Source organism: Mesoplodon mirus (genome assembly GCF_964341445.2).
Source record: "Mesoplodon mirus genome assembly, chromosome: 5".
Taxonomy (NCBI): Eukaryota; Metazoa; Chordata; class Mammalia; order Artiodactyla; family Ziphiidae; genus Mesoplodon; species Mesoplodon mirus.
In genome coordinates, this window is record NC_138980.1 from 138,507,815 (window position 1) to 138,529,367 (window position 21,553).

Consider the following 21,553-nt stretch of genomic DNA (forward strand, 5'->3'; position numbering starts at 1 on the left):
GTCACGTTATCTTTGATAAAGGAGGCAGGGGTGTGCAGTGGAGAAAGGACAGCCTCTTCAATAAGTGGTGCTGGGAAAACTGGACAGGTACATATAAAAGTATGAGATTAGATCACTCCGTAACAGCATACACAAAAATAAGCTCAAAATGGATTAAAGACCTAAATGTAAAGCCAGAAACTATCAAACTCTTAGAGGAAAACATAGGCAGAACACTCTATGACATAAATCACAGCAAGATTCTTTTTGACCCACCTCCTAGAGAAATGGAAATAAAAACAAAAATAAACAAATGGCCCTAATGAAACTTCAAAGCTTTTGCACAGCAAAGGAAACCATAAACAAGACCAAAAGACAACCCTCAGAATCAGAGAAAATATTTGTAAATGAAGCAACTGACAAGGGATTAATCTCTAAAATTTATAAGCAGCTCTATAACAAAAAACCCAAAAAACCCAATCCAAAAATGAGCAGAAGACCTAAATAGACATTTCTCCAAAGAAGATATACAGACTGCCAACAAACACATGAAAGAATGCTCAGCATCATTAATCATTAGAGAAATGCAAATCAAAACTACAATGAGATATCATCTCACACCAGTCAGAATGGCCATCATCAAAAAATCCAGAAACAATAAATGCTGGAGAGGGTGTGGAGAAAAGGGAATACTCTTGCACTGCTGGTGGGAATGTGAATTGGTACAGCCACTATGGAGAACAGTATGGAGGTTCCTTAAAAAACTACAAATAGAACTACCATATGACCCAGCAATCCCACTACTGGGCATATACCCTGAGAAAACCATAATTCAAAAAGAGTCATGTACCAAAATGTTCATTGCAGCTCTATTTACAATAGCCCGGAGATGGAAACAACCTACATGCCAATCATTGGATGAATGGATAAAGAAGATGTGACACATATATACAATGGAATATTACTCAGCCATAAAAGGAAATGAAATTGAGCTATTTGTAATGAGGTGGATAGACCTAGAGTCTGTCATACAGAGTGAAGTAAGTCAGAAAGAGAAAGACAAATACTGTATGGTAACACATATATATGGAATTTAAGAAAAAAATTGTCATGAAGAACCTAGGGGTAAGACAGGAATAAAGACACAGACTACTAGTGAATGGACTTGAGTATATGGGGAAGGAAAGGGTAAGCTGTGACAAAGCAAGAGAGAGGCATGGACATACATACACTACCAAACATAAAATAGATAGCTAGTGGGAAGCAGCTGCATAGCACAGGGAGATCAGTTCGGTGCTTTGTGACCACCTAGAGGGGTGGGATAGGGAGGGTGGGAGGGAGGGAGATGCAAGAGGGAAGAGATATGGGAACATATGTATATGTATAACTGATTCACTTTGTTATAAACCAGAAACTAACACACCATTGTAAAGCAATTATACTCCAATAAAGATGTAAAAAAAAAAATACAACACCCTTTCATGATAAAAACCCTTGGCAGATTGGGTATAGAAGGAATATACCACAACATATATGAGAAACCCACAATTAACATTATAGTTAATGGAGGAGAATTGAAAGTTTTTCCACTAAGATCAGGAATGGGACAAGAATGCCTACTCTCACCACGCCTATTGAATATAGTACTGGAAGTCCTAGCCAGAGGGATTGGGCAAGACCAAGAAATAAAATGCATCCAAATTAGGAATGATTTGCTATTTGTAGACAATATGATTCGGTATATAGAAAATTCCAAAGTCTCAACCAAAAAAGTTTGGAACTAATCAACAATTTCAGTAAAGTTATAGGATACAAAATTAACATACAGAAACTAGTTGTATTTCTTTACACTAAGGTTGAAATATCTGAACAAGATACCATTCACAATAGCATTAAAAATAATAAAATACTTAGGAATAAATTTATCCCAGGAAGTGAAAGATCTGTACAAGATTATCAGAAAGCTACAAGGCTTTGCTGAAAGAAACTGAAGAAGACACAAACAAGTGGAAAGACATCATACTGTCATGGATTGGAAGAATTAATATTATTAATATCTCCATAACATCCAAATCCATCTACAGACTTAATGTAATTCCCAACAAAATACCATAGGCATTCTTCACAGAAATAGAAAAAACAATCCTAAAATTTTTATAGAACCACGAGAGACTCCAAACAGCCAAAGCAATCCTGAGGAAAAAGAACAAAGCTGGAGCTATCACACTTCAAACTATACTACAAAGCTACAGTAATAAAAAAAAAACAGTATAGACTCACAGACCAATGGAATAAAGTTAGAGAGCACAGAATTAAACCCCTGCTCATAAGATCAACTAATATTTGACAAGGGAGCCCAGAGCACCGAATAAAGATAGTCTCTTCAACAAATGGTGTAGGGAAAAATGGATGAACACATGCAGAATAATGAAACTGGACCTTTATCTCACACCACTCACAAAAGTCAACTCAAAGTGAATCAAAGACCTAAACACAATACCTGATACTATAAAACTCCTAGAAGAAAACATAGGTAAGAAGCTCCTCAACACTGGTCTCGGCAATGACTTTTTGGTTATGATATCCAAAGCACAAACAACAAAAGCAAAAATCAATGAATGAGACCATATCAAACTTAAAAGCTTTTGCACAGCAAAAAAGAAAAAAAAGTAATTAAGAAAATGAAAAGACAACATACAGAATGGGAGAAAAAATTTGCAAACTATTTATCAGGAGAAGGGGTTAATATATAAATATATAAAGAGCTTGTTCAACTTAAAGGCAATAAATAAACAAAAAATATGATTAAAAATTGGGCAGAGGATCTGAATAGACATTTTTTCCAAAGACATACAGATGGCCAACAGGTATGTGAAAGGATGTTTAACATCACTAATCATCAGTGAAATGTAAGTCACAACCACAAAGAGATATCACCTCACACCTGTTAGAATGGCTATTACCAAAAATACAAAAATTAACAAGTGTTGGTAAGGGTATGAAGAAACAGGAACCCTTGTGCACTGTTGATGGGAATATAAATTGTTATAGCCATATATGGATATTCCTCAAATAATTAAAAATAGAAATATCATATAATCCAGAAATTCCACTTTTAGGCATTTATACAATAAAAACAAAAGCACTAACAAGAAAAGATATAGGCACCCTTATGTTCACTACATTATTATTTACAGTAGCCAAGATATGGAAATAACCTAAGTGTCCATCATTGGATGAATGGATAAACACACATATGCACACACACGTACACAACAGAATACTATTCAGCCATAAAAAAGAAAGAAATCTTGCCATTTATGACAACATGGATGAACCTTGAGGGAAATAAGTCAGAGAGAGAAAGACAAATACTGTATGATCTCACTTATATGCAGAATGTCAGAAAAAAAAGCAAACCACCTCCCCACCAAAAAACTCTCCAAAATAAAACCCACTGCAGATACAGAGAACAGATTGGTGGTGAACAGAGGTGGGGGCCGGGGGTTGGGCAGGCAAAATGGATGAAAGGTTCAAAAGGTACTAATGTCCAGTTATAAAATAAATAAATCACAGAGATGTAATGTACAGCACAGTACCATAGTTAAAAATACTGTATTGCATATTTGAAAGTTGTTAAGAGAATAAATCTTAAGTGTTCATCACAAGAAAAAAGTTTTTGTAATTATGTATAGTGATGGATATAGACTTACTGTGGTGATCATTTTGCATTTTGCATTACATACAAATATTGAATCATTATGTTACACACCTGAATATGTCAATTATACCTCAATAAAATAAAATAAAATACTGTTGACTGAGTCCCACCAGAGAGATCCCAATTTAACTGGCCTGATGTACAGCTTGTACACTGGTATTTTTGAGAACCCCTTCTCTAGATTCAATCTTCCTTCTATTTACTTTTCTCCTCTCCTTGCCTTGGTCCTGCCTGAATTGAATTTTCTGAGAAAGAAGTGAGATCCCCTCAATGTTCTGAGGCCTACCTGTGACTTGAGTTAATTTATCTCTGTTATTCCTAGTCTCAGAGCAGTCTTATGTGGCTCTCTCAGTGCAACAAAGAAGAAAGACAGCACACTTTACAATACCTTAATTTTTCGTTATTTAGAAGGGACCTACCTTAAGTAGTCCTCCTTACAGATTCCCTAAAATAATGCTCTAAAGGTACTAAGAAGTTGCTGTTAACCGGTTTAGTGGTAACTGTCTCAGTGTAACTTTTAAGGCCCAGAGAGTGAGGCATCAAGAATTTTCAGAGGTTTCTTATAAAGCACAGAATGAGTAGTCAAGGAGTTTTCCAATTTACTGGTTGGAGGAAATTCCATAAAGCTGGGCACTGTTTGAAAATAAATATTATGTACTTGGGCAATATTGCATTTGAGAAAATTTATCCTTAACAGTGATCTAATCATTTTCTGGCATCTTTCACTGGATCACTATGGATCACTGGAAGACTGTGGGGTCCATGAACAGAGTTTAAATAGGCTTATCAGTTATATAGACCCGAATTCTCTCCTGGATTGTAAAACAGAAAACTAAACACAGTTAAGACCTAATCTGTATCTCAAGGTCGTTCCAAGTACACAGTGACTCAAGTGGAGCTTAGCGGTCAGGAAGGTGTGACGCTGGTAATTATAATTCTCTTCAATGGAAAATGTATAATGAGAATCTGGCTGCTTAGGATCAGACTGCATGGATCCAAAGTTCAGTGAAGTTACTGCTTTGTTCATTCTCACCTGAGTTGGCAATGAAAGACAAGGGTGTTTACACTAAAAGACTCAAATTAGAAACCAATTGAAGAATCAGAGTTCCTAAATTAGGCATCCCTGAAGTCATCCAGTCTCAGCAGAAATCAGCAGCACGGGCACTAAAATCTCAGGAGGTAGACTTTCCTGGCTTGGTAACAATTATGTTCCATTCACCCTAGTTAACATGTCTCCAAGAGTGATAACAGGGCATATGAAGCCTCATGGTCAATGTTCTCAAACTCTTATTCTTGGTGGGATAGAAATGTCCCATAGAGTCCAAACTCTATTAGCCATGGCATATCTGCCTTACTTGATTTATCTAGAATTTTTGGGAAGCAACTATATTGAATATATCCTGTCTGCACCACCTCCCCCCTCCAGAAACAATCAGTTCTTTTAGTATATTCTTTGTTATGTGAAGGTGTATCCTTTCTGATTTGTCTTTAATTTACCTTTTTCTACTTCAAGAAATTATTCCCTTGAAGGAACCGTTTAATTAAGCCAGCCTTTATTGAATCAATGTTTCAGAGTTTATAGACATAGAATGTGACTTTTTTGTCACTCTTCATATTCTTAAAACAGAAGGAACTATATATTTGTAGATCTGTATGTCCCGCCTTCATCCTTCAAGTTATACTTGTTTTGATGTTTTCCAGCCCTAAACAGGGCTGGAAACAATTTATGCATTCACGATATTTTATTGTATTTTTGACATGTAGACCACACATTAAGCTCCATGAGGAGGAAGATACATATTTCATGACTCCTTAATATCATTATAGGTGTTTAATAAACATTTGAAGATGAATAAACAAAACAAGTCATTAAATGTGAAAAGAAGGGGAAACAAATTTTACAGGTTGGAAAGATGGCAAAGTATAGGAATATTTTATAGTTGTCAGAAATCCTCATGGGTTCCCTGTGCTAGACAAGGAGGAAGGATGGAGACGACGGGGTTGGAATTTAGTAATACAGGCACATGATATCATGACAATTATTTGAATGGAGAGTAATAGGATATATGTATCTGTTATTTGCTTTAGGAAGAAATATGAATGCAAATTAAAAACAAAATTGGAGCCTTAAAAATTAGTTATTAAAAACATCACTTCTCTCCAGAAACAAATTTAGTTTATCTGCAATTTTTCTTTCTCTGACTACATTTTTAGGAAACCTCAGAGTTTCTGCACTTTCTGCCCATTCAGTGCTTGTAAAAATGGTTCAAGTATTCTTTCTTCTATAATTTCAGGGCAATACAAATCCATTCTCCTCCATACATTTCTTTGTTCTTATTCCCAGTTATATTACTTTTATTTTAGGAAAACTTATATCTTTAATTATTTCTATTTTTTCTAATTTAATATTTTTACATTTAAAACAACTTATGAGACTGTACATATATATATATATATATAGATTATTGCCATATTATAAATTTGGCATTTTGATAAAAATAAAAATCGAAAACATTCCTATATATTGTTATAGGTACATGTGCCTATAGTAAATGTCAAAAACACACATGGGAAGAATGACACTAGCTATAGGATAATGTTCAGCTCAGGGGCAGTTCCCTACCTTCTCCAAACACTTGCAGCTATTTAAGCCAGTGTTCTAAAATTTTAGGGTTGTAGGAAAGTCAGAATGTTGTTTGTTAAACATGTAGATTCCTGGCCTTCCAAAACTTTGATGCAGCATGCCTGAGTTAAGGTTGACAAATATGCACTTGAAAAAGAACCCCAGAGGATTCAGCTGCACATGATTTAGAGGACCACCCCAAATCAGAAGTATTGAATACATGCAGCTGGCAGGTGGGTAGACAGTCAGGTGAAAGGGTCAGGGCTAAGACATGGCTTGTCTATCATTAGTTTATAGGCAGAGTTCATGCCTCAGAAGTGGTTGGGAATATCTAAGGGAGAGTGCAGAGAGAGAAGAGTGGTGAGCCAACGATGGAAAGGCAAAGTGCAAGAGGGAGAAAGAGGAGGAGTCTCCCAAGGAAACAGCCAAGTTGTGGCTGGAGAGAGAGCACCATGGTATAGAAGCCAAGATGGCAGAATGCAAGAAGGAGGGCATGCCCAGCAGGCCAAATGAAACAAAACAACCAGGAAAGGGAAGACCAGAAAAATGCTGATTGTCTGCATAGTCTATCACAGGCGCTACAATGGTTGCTCCTGAAAGGTAGCATTATGATTGTATTCCCAAGCACCTGATGTATTGTAAATGTTTGGATTGGCAAGGGCATCTGACATACAAGTATTTTAAAGACCTCAGCTACAGCTCAGTTCCATCAAGTACCTTCATTAAGATAAGCAAATGTTATGGATGTAACCATCCACAATGGAGAATTAATTGTAACTAGATCAATACAGCAGTGTTTTTGAACCATCTGCTAAGATGTGGTAATGACATTTAAAAAACAGTGCCCAACCTTTGTGTGTGTGTGATGCTGTTCTGGACAATGGAATTTTACCAGTAATTAAAAAAAAATAAAGCTAAGACCTTTAAAATCTTTAAACTGATTGTGAGGTTTTTTTTTCCCCCCATATAAATGATCTCTCATGATCATTTATAGAAGGGCGTGTAGTCATGAAAAGAACAAACCACATTAAAGAAGATAAACGACTCTCTAAGAATGCCCAAGTGTTGGTTGCTATGACAACTGCTGGGGTTTATTGAATACAGAGCAAAAAATCAATCAGAAATCATTGGAAGAATGTGTATGGGTACATAAACCATTTCTGCCTCACAATTTCAGGAACTTTCCTTCATCTGTGTACTGCATGAAAAGGGTTTGTGTTTGTGTCAGTCAGCGGAGTTCCAAGGAAGGCTGCCCTCTTGATGCAGTCACACCATTTTACATGTCCCCTTCCACAACATGACCTTCTCAACACCCAGGTAATTTATTACAGTGGTAAAAAATGTAACCAGCTACCTGGCTCAATGTCACTAAAATATTGTCTCCCGTCTATTGTTCTTTGAACCAAACAATTTTCAGGTTTATATATAGAAGTCACTTACGTCTGTGTAGCAGTTTCTTCCCCCCACATAGCATATGCCTGACTAGTCAAGAAAATACAGGGAGGGAAGAGATTGTCTCAGGCAGCCACCCTGCCAACCCTCTCCCAGATTTCTTTTCTCTCTTCTCTTGGGGAATCTACTATTCTCCATTCCTAACTTCCTGAGATGCTAAGAGGACTAAGAAAAGATAGCCAAGTTTTTCAGACTTTTGGGGGAAAAAGACTGTTAAATTGATGGAATGGGGAGAGGCCCTATGAACGAGATGATAAAAGCTCAAGGGCAGCCACAGAAAGAACAGACATCAGCTGTATGATTTTCTCATGGGCAAATGTAAGAAAGTTTGGTGGGAGGGTTCTCACGGTCATTGGGTGATAGCCTTTGGTCCAATGAGCTCATTAATCTCATAAGGAAATGGTCACGCTCTCAGACTGGGCTGTGCATAGTTCATTTATGAGATGACCAAGTGACAGGGTGCCCCACTGAGAGGATGTCTGCTTTTCTAATCTGTGCTGCACACTCCCTGCAGATTAATCACAAAGTACCCCCTTCAGAACAGTGTTTTTCAAATTATAGCGTGTTGAAGCACATTAGTGGATCCTAGGATTTATTTAGTGAGTTGAAACCATTATTAAAAGAAAAAAAGAAGATGAAAAATAATAGAAAAGAGAATAGCATCGGAACAAATCTCATCTAATAAGAGTAAATGTGTTTTGTAAAACTTTGGTTTCATTCTCTTTCTCTCTACGTATGTATACACTGGGTTCCTAGGTTGAATGCATTTCTTACTGTAGGTCCTGGCCAGAAAGGTTAGAAAGTCAGACTCTCAGAAGGAAGGGAGGGAGGAAAAAGGGACAGGAGGGAGTGAGGCGGGAGGGAGGGAGGGAAGGACAGGAGGGAGGGAGGGAGGGAAGGACAGGAGGGAGGGAGGGAGAAGGGAGGAAGGGTGGGAGAAGGGAGGAAGGAAAGGAGGGAGGGAAGGGAGGGAGGGAGGAAAAGAAAGAAATTCCAGCTCAGTTGCTTAGGGCTGGACTTGTTCCCCAAATCCACTCTAGTTCCATAACATTAGGCTGGGTTCCAACTTTTCCACTCACTGTCCTCCCAATGTTCCTCTCAATGTTCTTACTCCACCGTGCCCTTTATTCATGATGTTTCTTCTCCTCATGGCTTTCATATTCTACTCTCCTTTCAGGAAGATTCAAAACTCGTCTTGCCATTTAACCCATATGATTGTTAGCTCCTCTCATCACTCACCTCTTCCTAGCTGTTCTGCTGATTTCCATACATTTTCTCTGTTTCCTCTGCATTGCTCCTTATCTGCCTCCCATCTCACTCCACTCGCACATCTCCTTCTAACACCTGCGTCTGCCTCCCTCCCTCTGTTGCTTTCCTCTTGGTGTCTGTCTCCTAGCTTATCATATCCCCATGATGCTATTTTTGTTGTTGTCTTGTTATTTCTGCTTTCTTGTGTGTATCTCTGGTCTCCCCACTTGACTGAAAGCAACTTGAGCCGAGGGACTGTGGTTCACAATTTTTTGGTATCCCCTGTGATGTCTGACACAGTGCAGGATACATAACTGGTGCTCAGTAAAAAATGCCTTGAATTAATAAATCAATCATGGCCATTGCAGCCTCTCTCCCCATGCACCAGTCCCTGCTATGGTGTCCCCCAGCCACTGACTCCTCTGTGCCCCCTTCCCACCAGGGAAGGCTCATGTGCTCTGGGGCAGCCTCAGGAGCAGATGCCTGTGGGTGGCCCACATGCATAGGTGGGGCTGAAACCACAGCGGAGCCCCAGGGACCGTGCAACTAAGGAAGAAGGGATGAGATCTCCCCTTACTGCTGTGCAAACTGTGGATTTACACCCCTGCAACCAGCTTTGTAAACTCAGCACCTGCAGAACATCTGAACAGACAACGAGTGCTCCTGCAGCTGAGATGGGTCTAGCTTTAGCAGCTGTGGACTTTATGGACACGTACACATGGGTGTTGGGCCAGGCCAGAGTCCGAGCTGACCCCATAGCACCCACAGCGGATGCAGATCCATGATTACTGCAATCCTGGAACCTGACTTCAGTGGCTCTACACTAGTGGCCTGGTGAAAACAGCACCTGAGAGACACCAGGCCAACTGCTGGCACACCCACACAGTTAAGGTGGGGCTGAGAGCAGTGCCAACATCAGTGTAATCTGAGAGCTCGCACAACGGGTGAAAGGTGACACAACAGAGCACACCCACAGGTGAACAGCTCCAGAGGAGGGATACTCAGTGGCTTCTCTCCCAGTGGGAGTGCTCCAGTCCCACTTAACTCACACCACAGATCAGAATCACAGCCAAGAAACAGATCTGGGGGCCTCTACTCCAAGAACTAGGGAGCAGACCCCACCCCTGACAGGGCAGTGACAACCACAGAACAAAGGGGAGGTTCAATATCCAATGCAAGCTCTTGTCACTACAACACCAGTCACACCTCCTATCAAGGGGATAATGGACAGCATACACTGAGGAAAGAGGTGGCAGACACCTATACTAAAAACAGCCCTAGCACCAAAAAAATTTAAGTCCATGCAGGCCACACAGAAACGTTCCCACATAAAAATAGCCTTCCAAGACACAGTCTGAGGATCTGGCATTGGGAAGAAGAACCCCCAGAGCATTTAGCTTTGAAGACCAGCAGAGCTTGAGTGAAGGAACTCCACAGGGCTGGGGGAAAGAGACTCTACTCTTGGAGGGTGCACACAAGGTCTCATGTGCACTGGGACCAGCAAAAAGCAGTACATCCATAGGAACCTGGGTTAGACCTACCTAGGGGTCTTGGAGGCTCTCCTGGGGAGGTAAGGGTCAGCTGTAGATTGCTGTGTGGGGCGAGGAGACTGGTAGTGGAGGCCCCAGGGAATACTGATTGGCATGAACTCTCCAGGATGTCCCAATTTTGGCACCATACCCAACCTGACCCAACAACCTACAGGCTCCAGTGCTGGAAAGCCTCAGGCCAAACAACAAAGAAGATAGGAACACAGTGCCACCCATCAGAAGACAGGCTGCCTAAAGTTGCACTGAGCTCACAGCCACCTCAAATCACACCCCCTGACACAGCCCTGTCCACCAGAGGGATAAGACCCAGCTCTACCCACCAGAGGGCAGACACCAGTCCCTCCCACTGGGATGCCTACAAAAGCTTCAGGACCAACCTCACCCACCAGGGGTCAGACACCAGAAGCAAGAGGAACTATGATCCTGCAGCCTGTGGAAAGCAGACCACAAACACAGAAAGTTAGACAAAATGAGACAACAGAGAAATATGTTGCAGACAAAGCAACAAGATAAAAAACCCATGAGAACAACTAAAGGAAGAGGAGGTAGGCAATCTACCTGAAAAATAATTCAGAGTAATAATAGTAAATATAATTCAAAATCTCAGAAAAAAATGGAGGAACAGACCAAGAAGATATAAGAAATGTTTAAAAAATAGAAGATTTGAAGAACAGAGATGAACAACACAATAACTGAAATAAAAAATACACTAGAAGGAATCAATAGCAGAATAACAGGCAGAAGAACACAGTGAGCTGGAAGACAGTGTTTGAAATCACTGCTATAGAAGAGAATAAAGAAAAATGAATGAAAGATAAAATGAGGACAGTCACAGAGACCTCTGTGACAACAGCAAATGCACCAACATTTGCAATATAGGGGTCCCAGAAGATGAAGAGAAAGTTAAAGGGCCTGAGAAAAAATTTGAAGAGATTATAACTGAAAAGTTCCCTAGGGCTTCCCTGGTGGCACAGTGGTTGAGAGTCCGCCTGCTGAGGCAGGGGACACGGGTTCGTGCCCCGGTCCGGGAGGATCCCACATGCCGTGGAGCGGCTGGGCCCGTAAGCCATGGCCACTGGGCCTGCGCGTCCAGAGCATGTGCTCTGCAGCAGGAGAGGCCACAGCGGTGAGAGGCCCGCGTACCGCAAAAAAAAAAAAAAAAAAAAAAAAGTTCCCTAACATGGTAAAGGGAGACACTCATCCAAGTCCAGGAAGTGCAGAGAGTCCCATACAGGATAAACCCAAGGAGGAACACATCGAGACACAGTAATCAAACTGACAAAAATTAAAGACAAAGAAAAAAATATTAAACGCAACAAGGGAAAAGCAACAAATAACACACAAGGAATCCTCATAAGGTTAACAGCTGATTTTTCAGCAGAAACTGCAGGCCAGAACAGAGAGGTGTGATATATTTAAAGTGTTGAAAGGGAAAAACCTACAACCAAGATTACTCTAACCAGTAACGCTCTCATTCAGATTTGTCAGAGAAATTGAAAGCTTTACAGATAAGCAAAAGCTAAGAGATTTCAGCACCACCAAACCATCCTTACAACAAATGCTAAAGGAACTTCTCTAGGTGTGTGTGTGGGGGGAAGGCATCAACTAGAAACAAGAAAATCACAAGTGGGAAAGCTCACTGGTAAAGGCAAACATATAGTAGTAGCAGTAAAAAATCATCCACACACAAATATGATATCAAAACCAGCAACCGTGAATATACAATGGAGAAAAGACAGTCTCTTCAATAAGTGGTGCTGGGAAAACTGGACAGCTACATGTAAAATGATAAAATTAGAACACTCCCTAACACCATACACAAAAATAAACTCAAAATGGATCAAAGACCTAAATGTAAGGCTGGATACTATAAAACTCCTAGAGGAATACACAGACAGAACTCTCTTTGACATAAATCGCAGAAATATCTTTTTGAATTCACCTCCTAGAGTAATGAAAATAAAAACAAAAATAAACAAATTGGACCTAATGAAACTTAAAAGCTTTTGCACAGCAAAGGACACCATAAACAAAATGAAAAGACAACAAACAGAACGGGAGAAAATACTTGCAAATGAAGCGACAAGGAATTAATTTCCAAAATATGCAAACAGCTCATGCAGCTCAATATCAAAAAAGCAAACAACCCAACCAAAAAATGGACAGAAGATGTAAATAGACATTTTTCCAAAGAAGACACACAGATAGCCAAAAAGCACATGAAAAGATGCTCAACATCACTAATTATTAGCGAAATGCAAATCAAAATTACAATGAGTAGTTGTACAAAACTACAATCACCTCACAACAGTCAGAATGGCCATCATCAAAAAATCTACAAACAATAAGTGCTGGAGAGGGTGTAGAGAAAAGGGAACCCTTCTACACTCTTGGGAATGTAAATCGGTACAACCACTATGGAGAACAGTATAGAAGTTCCTTAAAAAACTAAATATAGAACTACTACATGATCCAACAATCCCATTCCTGGTCATATATCTGTAGAAAAACATAATTTGAAAAGGTATCCCAATGTTCATTTCAGCACTATTTACAGTAGCCAAGACATGGAAGCAACCTAAATGTCCATCGACAGAGGAGTGGATAAAGAAGATGTGGTACATATATACAATGGAATATTACTCAGCCATAAAAAAGAACAAAATAATGCCATTTGCAGCAACATGGATGGATGTAGAGATTGTCATACTGAGTGAAGTAAGTTAGAGGAGGACAAATATCATATGATATCGCTTATATGTGGAATCTTAAAAAATGGTACAAATGAACTTATTTACAAAACAGAAATAGTCACAGATGTAGAAAACAAACTTATGGTTACTAGGGGGCAAAGGGGGGAGGGATAAATTGGGGGATTGGGATTGACATATACACACTACTATATATAAAATAGAAAACCAATAAGGACCTACTGTATAGCACAGGGAACTCTACTCAATATTCTATAATGAGCTATATGGGAAAATAATCTAAAAAAGAGTGGATATATGTACATGTATAACTTATTCACTTTGCTGTACACCTGAAACTAACACAACATTGTAAGTCAACTATACTCCAATAAAAATTATTTTAAAAAATCAATCATGATTCCCTTCTTTGCACCAAAACTCTACCCTACTCACTCAAGCATTTTTCCCCCTATATACAATGATATAGTGCTGGAGAGGGTGTAGAGAAAAGGGAACCCTTCTACACTCTTGGGAATGTAAATCGGTACAACCACTATGGAGAACAGTATAGAAGTTCCTTAAAAAACTAAATTTGCACTTGAAATGGCTTTGCCATTTCTAAAACTCTCTCAAATCTATCTCTTATCTCAGTTGATCTTATCTACAAGGACTTGGTAAAGTAGGCATGGGTCATAATACTCATTCTTAAGAGATGAGGAGACTGAGTCTCAAAGAGGTTTGTAACTGTAACACACATTGCCAGTGGTGTCTTTAGAACCAGAATCTATAACATGACCTATTCTGTGACTATTACCCACCCTCCTCCAATGGAAACTTGAAAACAACATCAATCATATAGCATAATAACAATCATATAATAATCATATAATAATCAATAATCAATAACAATCATATAATATAATCAATAATCAACAACAATCATATAGCATAATAAAGTGCTCACTCAGTATAAAATATTGTATATAGAGAAAAAGCCCCAAAGAAATCCAAGGTACATCCTGTCTTTCTTATGCAATGGAATTTGAACATCTTGTACTAAATCCAAAGGCTGGCTGTCTATTTTGCTTCTCTAATTGTGCTTGGATTCTAAGGATACCACGGAAAGTGGGAGGAAATCCACGTACTACTTACAGGTGTTGTGTTGGTTTCTTCTGTCGGGTTGACAATCTTTTCATTAAATCCATCCTAGCAAGTAGGTGGGACTCTGCACTGTGTTACAAGTAATTACCATGCTCTCTTTCTCATTAATTTGATCATTTGTTTCTTACCAAGCTGTTCTCCTAAATGTTGGCCCCTCTCAGTTGAGATGACTCGCTCATCTTCCATGTCACATTTGTTCCCAACCAGGATAACCTGGGCATTATCCCATGAGTATGTTTTGATCTGAGTTGACCTACAAGAAGAAGAAAAAAAAAAGACAAAAAAAAATGATCAGAGGAAAGTGCAACAGCATAAAATGAAGGAGAAGAAATATATCCCACAGATGACGATAACAGCAAAAAATGAAGCCCAAATGCCTGACATTTAGAATGAATTAGTTCAGTGCAATTTTACCCTTCAGATACTCATCAGGGATTGCATGAGTCAAAAATCAGGGGAACAGTGGTGTTGTATTTAGAATTCTTCTGTGTTTGATGAGATTAATATTACTACTGCTTCTTCCTTTCCCCCTTCTACTCCACCTTATACAGTACTTTTATAGCTGGAGTGAGTGGCCAACAATCCCAATTTGCCCAAGATGTTCCCAGTTTTAGCAGTAAAAGTCCTATGCCCCAAGAAACCCCTCAGTTCCAAGAAACCTGAGATGGTTGATCACTATTTATAGTCCATCACAGAAAAATTTTTTACCTTGTTACAGTCACAACTTAAAGAGCTAAGACAATTGGGTTAGGAAATCTGGGGGTAATGATAATATTTTAAACAAGCATTATAAGAACTAATATACTCATGCCTTACATTTTTAAGAGAAAAATGCCAGGTTGATTAATATCAAAATTATAATACAATGAGCTGTGTTTTAGGTTACTATAAACAGGATATCTAGGATTCAGAATAAGCTTCTGGTATAGATCATAATGCACATAACCAAATTTTGATTTTGAAACTTAGTTGATAATTATAATAGTTAATATTTGCAGGTACTGTTTTAAACTCTTTATATATGTTACCTTAACTTAATCCTTAGAGTAACTCAAGGGAGATAATATTATGATCCTCATTTTATAGTTGAGGAAAATGAGGCACAGAAAGGTTAAAAAATTCGCCTAAGACAACTCAGCTAGTAAAGTGGTAGATCTGGAAATCAAATGCAGGCAGTAAAGCTTTCAAGCCTGTGCTCTTAAACACATATCTGTACTACTCATTACAAGTTTGAGAAGTGAAGTTCTAGTGTATTTGTTATCATTTCAGAGAGGAAGCTGAAAGGAAGCCATGTTCTTTAATCCTCCCTTTTTATTGGCCACGTTCTAATTTGATAACAATTCAAGATAGGTGGGAAAGACATATCACCCAGTGGGTGGTCGAGAGAGAGAGAGAGAGAGACAGAGACAGAGAGAGACAGAGACAGAGAGACAGAGAGAGACAGAGAGAGAGAGAGAAAAGCTAAACAAATGATGAAAGTTTGATAAAGGGATTTGTAAAGTGTAAAAAGAGAAGCTTGGCATGTTCTTGCTAGCAATTGTCAAATACTTCAGGATTTTTACATAGAAAATAGTGATGAGCTGTTCTCAGCTTGAAGAGAGAATGAAAGCAAATAGCTTTAAATGGCAGCAGGAGAGCTTCTAATGAGATGTCATCACTATTTCTCCCTTCCGAGAAAAAAGAAGAGCTAAAAGGCAGATAGGGTCTTATTTCAGAGTACTTCCCTGAACCAAGTACAAGTTTTCAAATGAGATTAAAATATCTGGTGAAAGATACCGTTGGTTCCATGTGAGGGTCTCAAGGTGCGGCATATTTTTTCAGAAAAATCTGGGGATGTGACCTTTCTAATTCTGACACCTAAGAGAATAATACATTCCTCTAGCAATAGTCACATTCAGCATGTATCTATAAACTGGGAAAATAAAGGCAGATATTCAAAATCTATACTTTTCACTTACCTCATCTTATGAGCAGGGTATATGAAGAATGATGAATTAAGAGTGAATTAAGGTGTAAAAAATATTCTATACATGGACACACCTTAAATCTCAAGTGCTAAGATAGTTGTATAAATAAATTCCAAAGGTTCTTTCAAAGGAACTCAAATTTAATCAGATTTCCTTAGGTAATTAAAAAAATTATCCCTTTCCTCCTCTAGGTCTTGTTAGCCAAGGCTTGGCCTATGCCTGGAAAGGTCCTAGGTTGAGAGCCCCTACGTTAATGGAGAAAGTTCTTATCCTGGCACACAGCTAGAACGCAAATTTGCAGAATGAAGTTGGGGAGACGGGAGTCACAGGTGAGTGTCATACTTGCGTAAGGAAGAGGCTGGGGCTGGTATGTAATGGCATGGCTTACTGAATTTACCAAGGACAAATGCTTGCCTGAAAAAATTTAGCACTCTTCTGACCTAGTTAAACTCTTCCTGCTGCACCCCTGACTGTATAAACTTAAACCGGGCCGGGGTGTACCTTTGTGAAGGTAAAGAAGAAACAACTCAGCTAGCTGATTTGTACTCTTTAACCAAGTTAATGGAATGCTTGCTTCTGCCATTAAACATGTCTGAGTCTCTCAGTTCTAGCATAATAACTCACGGGGTCTCCGGAGGCCACAGAGATAGATTATACATCTATGCATACACAACATTCCCTGTTTATACTGTGTGTGTGTATAATTTTGGGACGCCATGATTACATCAGAACCATCCCCCTTTCCAACTGTACCTATATCAGAAATATTTTACTGTAACCTCCACAATGTCCTAAATTGCCAATAATTAAAAACGAACACGTTCTATAATTAGGGAATTATAAAGAACCGTTATCTTAAAAGCTTCAAGAGCCATTGGAGACAATTTCTCTTTTTAATTCAATATCAACTGTGGTCTGAGACATTTGTGTTGAAGTGAACAAAACATTAATTTGCCAGAGTTGGTTAATCAAAGAAGATTTTTTTTTGGACTCTGGACTTTCTGATGAAGTCCACCATCAACAGAGTAGCTTTAGGCATAGCCCAATCACAAGCTACAGGGGAACAGAACCATGCTGACTGATTTATGAATTACTACATATCATAGAATCTAAGATGCCATGGATTATAAGATTAAAAATTACTTTACGAATGGCCAAGAACAAAAAGCAGCAGCCAATGAAACTATGATACAATGGTTAACAACTGTCCTGCTAGACACGCTTGTCAGTTACATCAGCTTCTTGTTACTTTGAAGTTTTTTTCCATGTATTTTGAGGGAGTTAGTAATTCTTTCTGTCTTCAGTTGCTTTGTTCATGAAAGATGATCATCCTATGACTACCTCAATAAGTCAACATACCCTCTGCTTGTGGGTATCTTCCCTTAAGACCTGTAGAGCACCACCATGTTGCTTTGCAGGGAGATATGAAATGATGGTCGTTACTCCAAATGAGTATTCACATCCCTAACATCAAACTGATACCCCCCTCCCACATACACAATAACTTTCTACCTACGTTGTAACAGTTCCACCACTCAGTTGAGGTAAGGACAGTATACACAGCTATGACCATGTTGGCACATGTACAGGCAATGGAATCCATTTCTCATACAGCATCAGCAATTACAATGTCATTTATTGTAAGACACATCCCAATTCCAGAGATGTTAAAATATGAGTAATTGTGCATCTTAGCTTCTGTAAAACACTATTGTTTTCTTGGTATTTCTTTTATGTATGAAGACCTAGGTTGAAATGAGAGCTTGGATTATTCCTTTAGCTCAGGAATACTTGGAGATGAGAAAATATAAACCTCATGGGTTGAGAAAGACCCAGAGTTGTGTGTAATATGAATTAAGGGCAGAAGAATGTTGGGATGAAAATCCAATCCCCAACCCTTCCAACTCAGAATCCTAACAATTTTATTCAGCTCATTTAAAAGAAAGTGCTAATACTGAGTATGGGAAAGTCATTCTGCATTCTTTAGCCTCAGCATCTTCATCTGTAAAATGAGGCCACCACATTTTGTACTTAATCTCTGGGGATGTTGTAGGACAAATGTGGTTTTAGGTAGGGTCAGGCTCTACTTTCTACGTCGCAAACACCTTTTCACAAATATAAAACATTATTAGTCCCAGCTTGGGCAGCCAGCTGTTTCTCTTCCTCAGTCCAGGTCAACTCATCCCTTCTAATTTCTATAATCTAAAAAATAATTTGAGTCTTTTTTCATTGAAGAATATCATATTTTGACTGTGGTTTATACCTCAAGGCTGAGGTCCTGTACAGATACATTACTAAGAAGGAGTAAATGGCCTTTTTTGGTATGTGTGTTAGGAGTATGGTACATGTTTACTGAGTGAATCCTCCTTTCATGTGTCATTTCTATGTATCTACTTTTTCAGTCATTTGCTATATTTTGTAATATTTCTTATTCGGGAATGGGTTTATATCACCTCACTAGGGATTGTCTTATTTCTTTGTCTGTTAGGGAGACATATTTAAAGAAAATGCTGTCACCAAATAACATACATGTGAGAAGACGATTTATTTCTGAATCACTGCAAAAGATCCTTTGGGATTTACTGTTAACCTCAACAAGATTAATGGACTCAGAAGCAACATGCTGGTCACCATGGTTACTCTACAAATGGCAATTAACTCAGACCTTACCAGTAACGAGATCCTGGTTACTAAAAAAAAAAAAAAAGTTATTTGTCTTTTAGTTAAAAACAAAAATAAAACAATAACCCCCCTCTATATATATATTTCTATATTTTTATGTGTCCTCTATAAATATATATGTAGGGAGAGAGGATTTTGATTTTTGTTTTGTTTTTGTTTTATATTATGAGGCAGAGGGAGATGAAGAGATTTTCATATTTTATACATAAATGACTGAACTCGGCACAAAATAATTTAGGAGAACTGTAAACAGACAAATCAAATTCCTATAATATCTCTATTTCTCCTCTCTTGTTCTGGGTATATAAGTAATTTCCTATGAGTTCAACCTGCTTTCATTGAGAAGAGACTCTTATTAGTGATAATGTTCCAAAAAACGGTCCACAAAATGTACCTCAGTAACCCAAAAAGCAGTTATCTCTTAGGGTCTGATCTGGGCTATACATGGGAAAATGAGGTGTCAGGGAGAATATGACCAGCTCTTCCCCCTGCAGTGAATCTCAGACAGATCTTAACAGCAGTCCTGTTTTTCATTCTGGAAGCTCAAATTTCTCCTCAGCATCCATTTCCCTTACTCTCCTCAATATTCGGAAGCCTCAGCCTTCAGCATCTCAGCAGACTTCAAGTCATTATGGAATTTCCCAATCTCCTACTGCTTATCGCATAGCATTGGCCCTTCTGTTACTTTGATACTAACTTAATCATTTATTTATTCAATTTTTCTCAGCCCTTGGAGAGCTTTTAAAAATAACTTCAACCTAGAACAATTAAATCAGAACCTTTAGGGACGTCATCATAAGCATTTAAAAAAATAATCTCTGCAGCTGATTTGCTCTCTCACCCACACCTGTTTCAGTTTTTATTATTATTTTTTTTGCGGTACACAGGCCTCTCACTGTTGTGGCCTCTCCCGTTGTGGAGCACAGGCTCCGGACGCACAGGCTCAGTGGCCATGGCTCACGGGCCCAGCCTCTCCACAGCATGTGGGATCTTCCCAGACCGGGGCACGAACCCGTGTCCCCTGCATCGGCAGGCGGACTCTCAACCACTGCGCCACCAGGGAAGCCCGTTTCAGTTTTTAAAATAATCTGTTTCTTTACTTCCCATCTAACACTCAAAGTGTTTGGAGGTGGTATACAGAGATACATACAAAATAAAAGATATAAACAAAATACATTTTAAAATGAATGAGTAGTAATAAGGAAACAAAAATAGGAATATAATAAAACCTAATGATTTATATATACTGTAAAAGCTAACAGGTAGTCTCAGAAGTTGAGGAGATAGGCTTTTCATATGTACATTAACTCATTTAATAAAGGAGTTATAAAAGGAAATGTTAAAAATGTATCCTCAAATAAATGTTCTCCAACCTTTAATATCCTTAATTACTTAAAGAAATAGGTTTATAGTTTTTGGTAAAATTGCTATATTCTCATTAAAAATTCTAATAAGAGAAAAAGCTAAAGCAAAAAATATAAATTATCAGAAATCTCACTAACCCCAGATAACCACCACTAACATCTTGGTGAAAATGCTAGAGTAGATTGTATTACTGACCTCACTGAGTCATCACCTCCTTCCTTGTAGGTGAATTATATTTCCTTGCCCTCCTGGTTTTGGACTGGGCCAGGTGAATTGCTTTGGCCAATGGAATATTAGGAGATTTGGTTGAGCCACTGGTGAGCAATAGGCATCAGAGGCATTGTGAGTTTCATCAGCCCTCTGGCATTCTTGCTCTTCATCATGGAAGAGCCCATCCCAGAAAGGGGGCTGCTCTGCCAGCCTGTCCCAGAGGAATGAAAAAGCAGGAGGAGCCCAGCTGAGTTCTACAGAGATCAGCAAATCTCAGCCAAACCTATAACAGCCCAGCATTGCTTTCTCATTTCATCTCTTGCTACCCACCCTCCTCCCAACTTTGATATAGCCTTATTAATTTCTTTGAATTTCTCAAACATGCTACATTTTTCAACAACTAGGAGCTATCACTATGGGTGGCTCTAGGTTTTGCAAGGCCTAAAACTAATAAAAATGTGAGGGCCCAATTTAAGGAAAAAATGCAAATTAGAAATACAGACAGTCAGAATGGCCATCATTAAGTCTACAAATAACAAATGCTGGAGAGGGTGTGGAGAAAAGGGAACCCTCCTGCACTGTTGGTGGGAATGTAAATTGGTGGAGCCACTATGGAGAACAGTATGGAGGTTCCTCAAAAAACTAAAAATAGAGTTGCCATATGATCCAGCAATCCTGCTCTTGGGCATATATCTGGATAAAACTATAATTCAAAAAGATACATGCACTCCTATGTTCATAGAAGCACTGTTTACAATAGCCAAGACATGGAAACACCTAACTATCCATCAACAGATGAATGGATAAAGAAGATGTGGCATATACATACAATGGAATACTACTCAGCCATAAAAAAGAATGAAATAATGCCATTTGCAGCTACATGGATGGAACTAGAGATT

The 21,553-nt window shown here is 38.7% G+C and overlaps 1 protein-coding gene across 1 annotated transcript in view; it reads right to left on the reverse strand.

Moving 5' to 3' along the window:
* RAB3C (RAB3C, member RAS oncogene family) overlaps nucleotides 1-21,553 on the reverse strand; it is a gene marked incomplete at both ends in the record, with an annotated part of 314,166 nt that overhangs the window by 51,540 nt on the left and 241,073 nt on the right. The window contains one exon of the mRNA XM_082622668.1: nucleotides 14,556-14,680. Within this exon, the coding sequence (XP_082478794.1) occupies nucleotides 14,556-14,680 (125 nt within the window). The remainder of the gene's footprint in view (nucleotides 1-14,555; nucleotides 14,681-21,553) is intronic.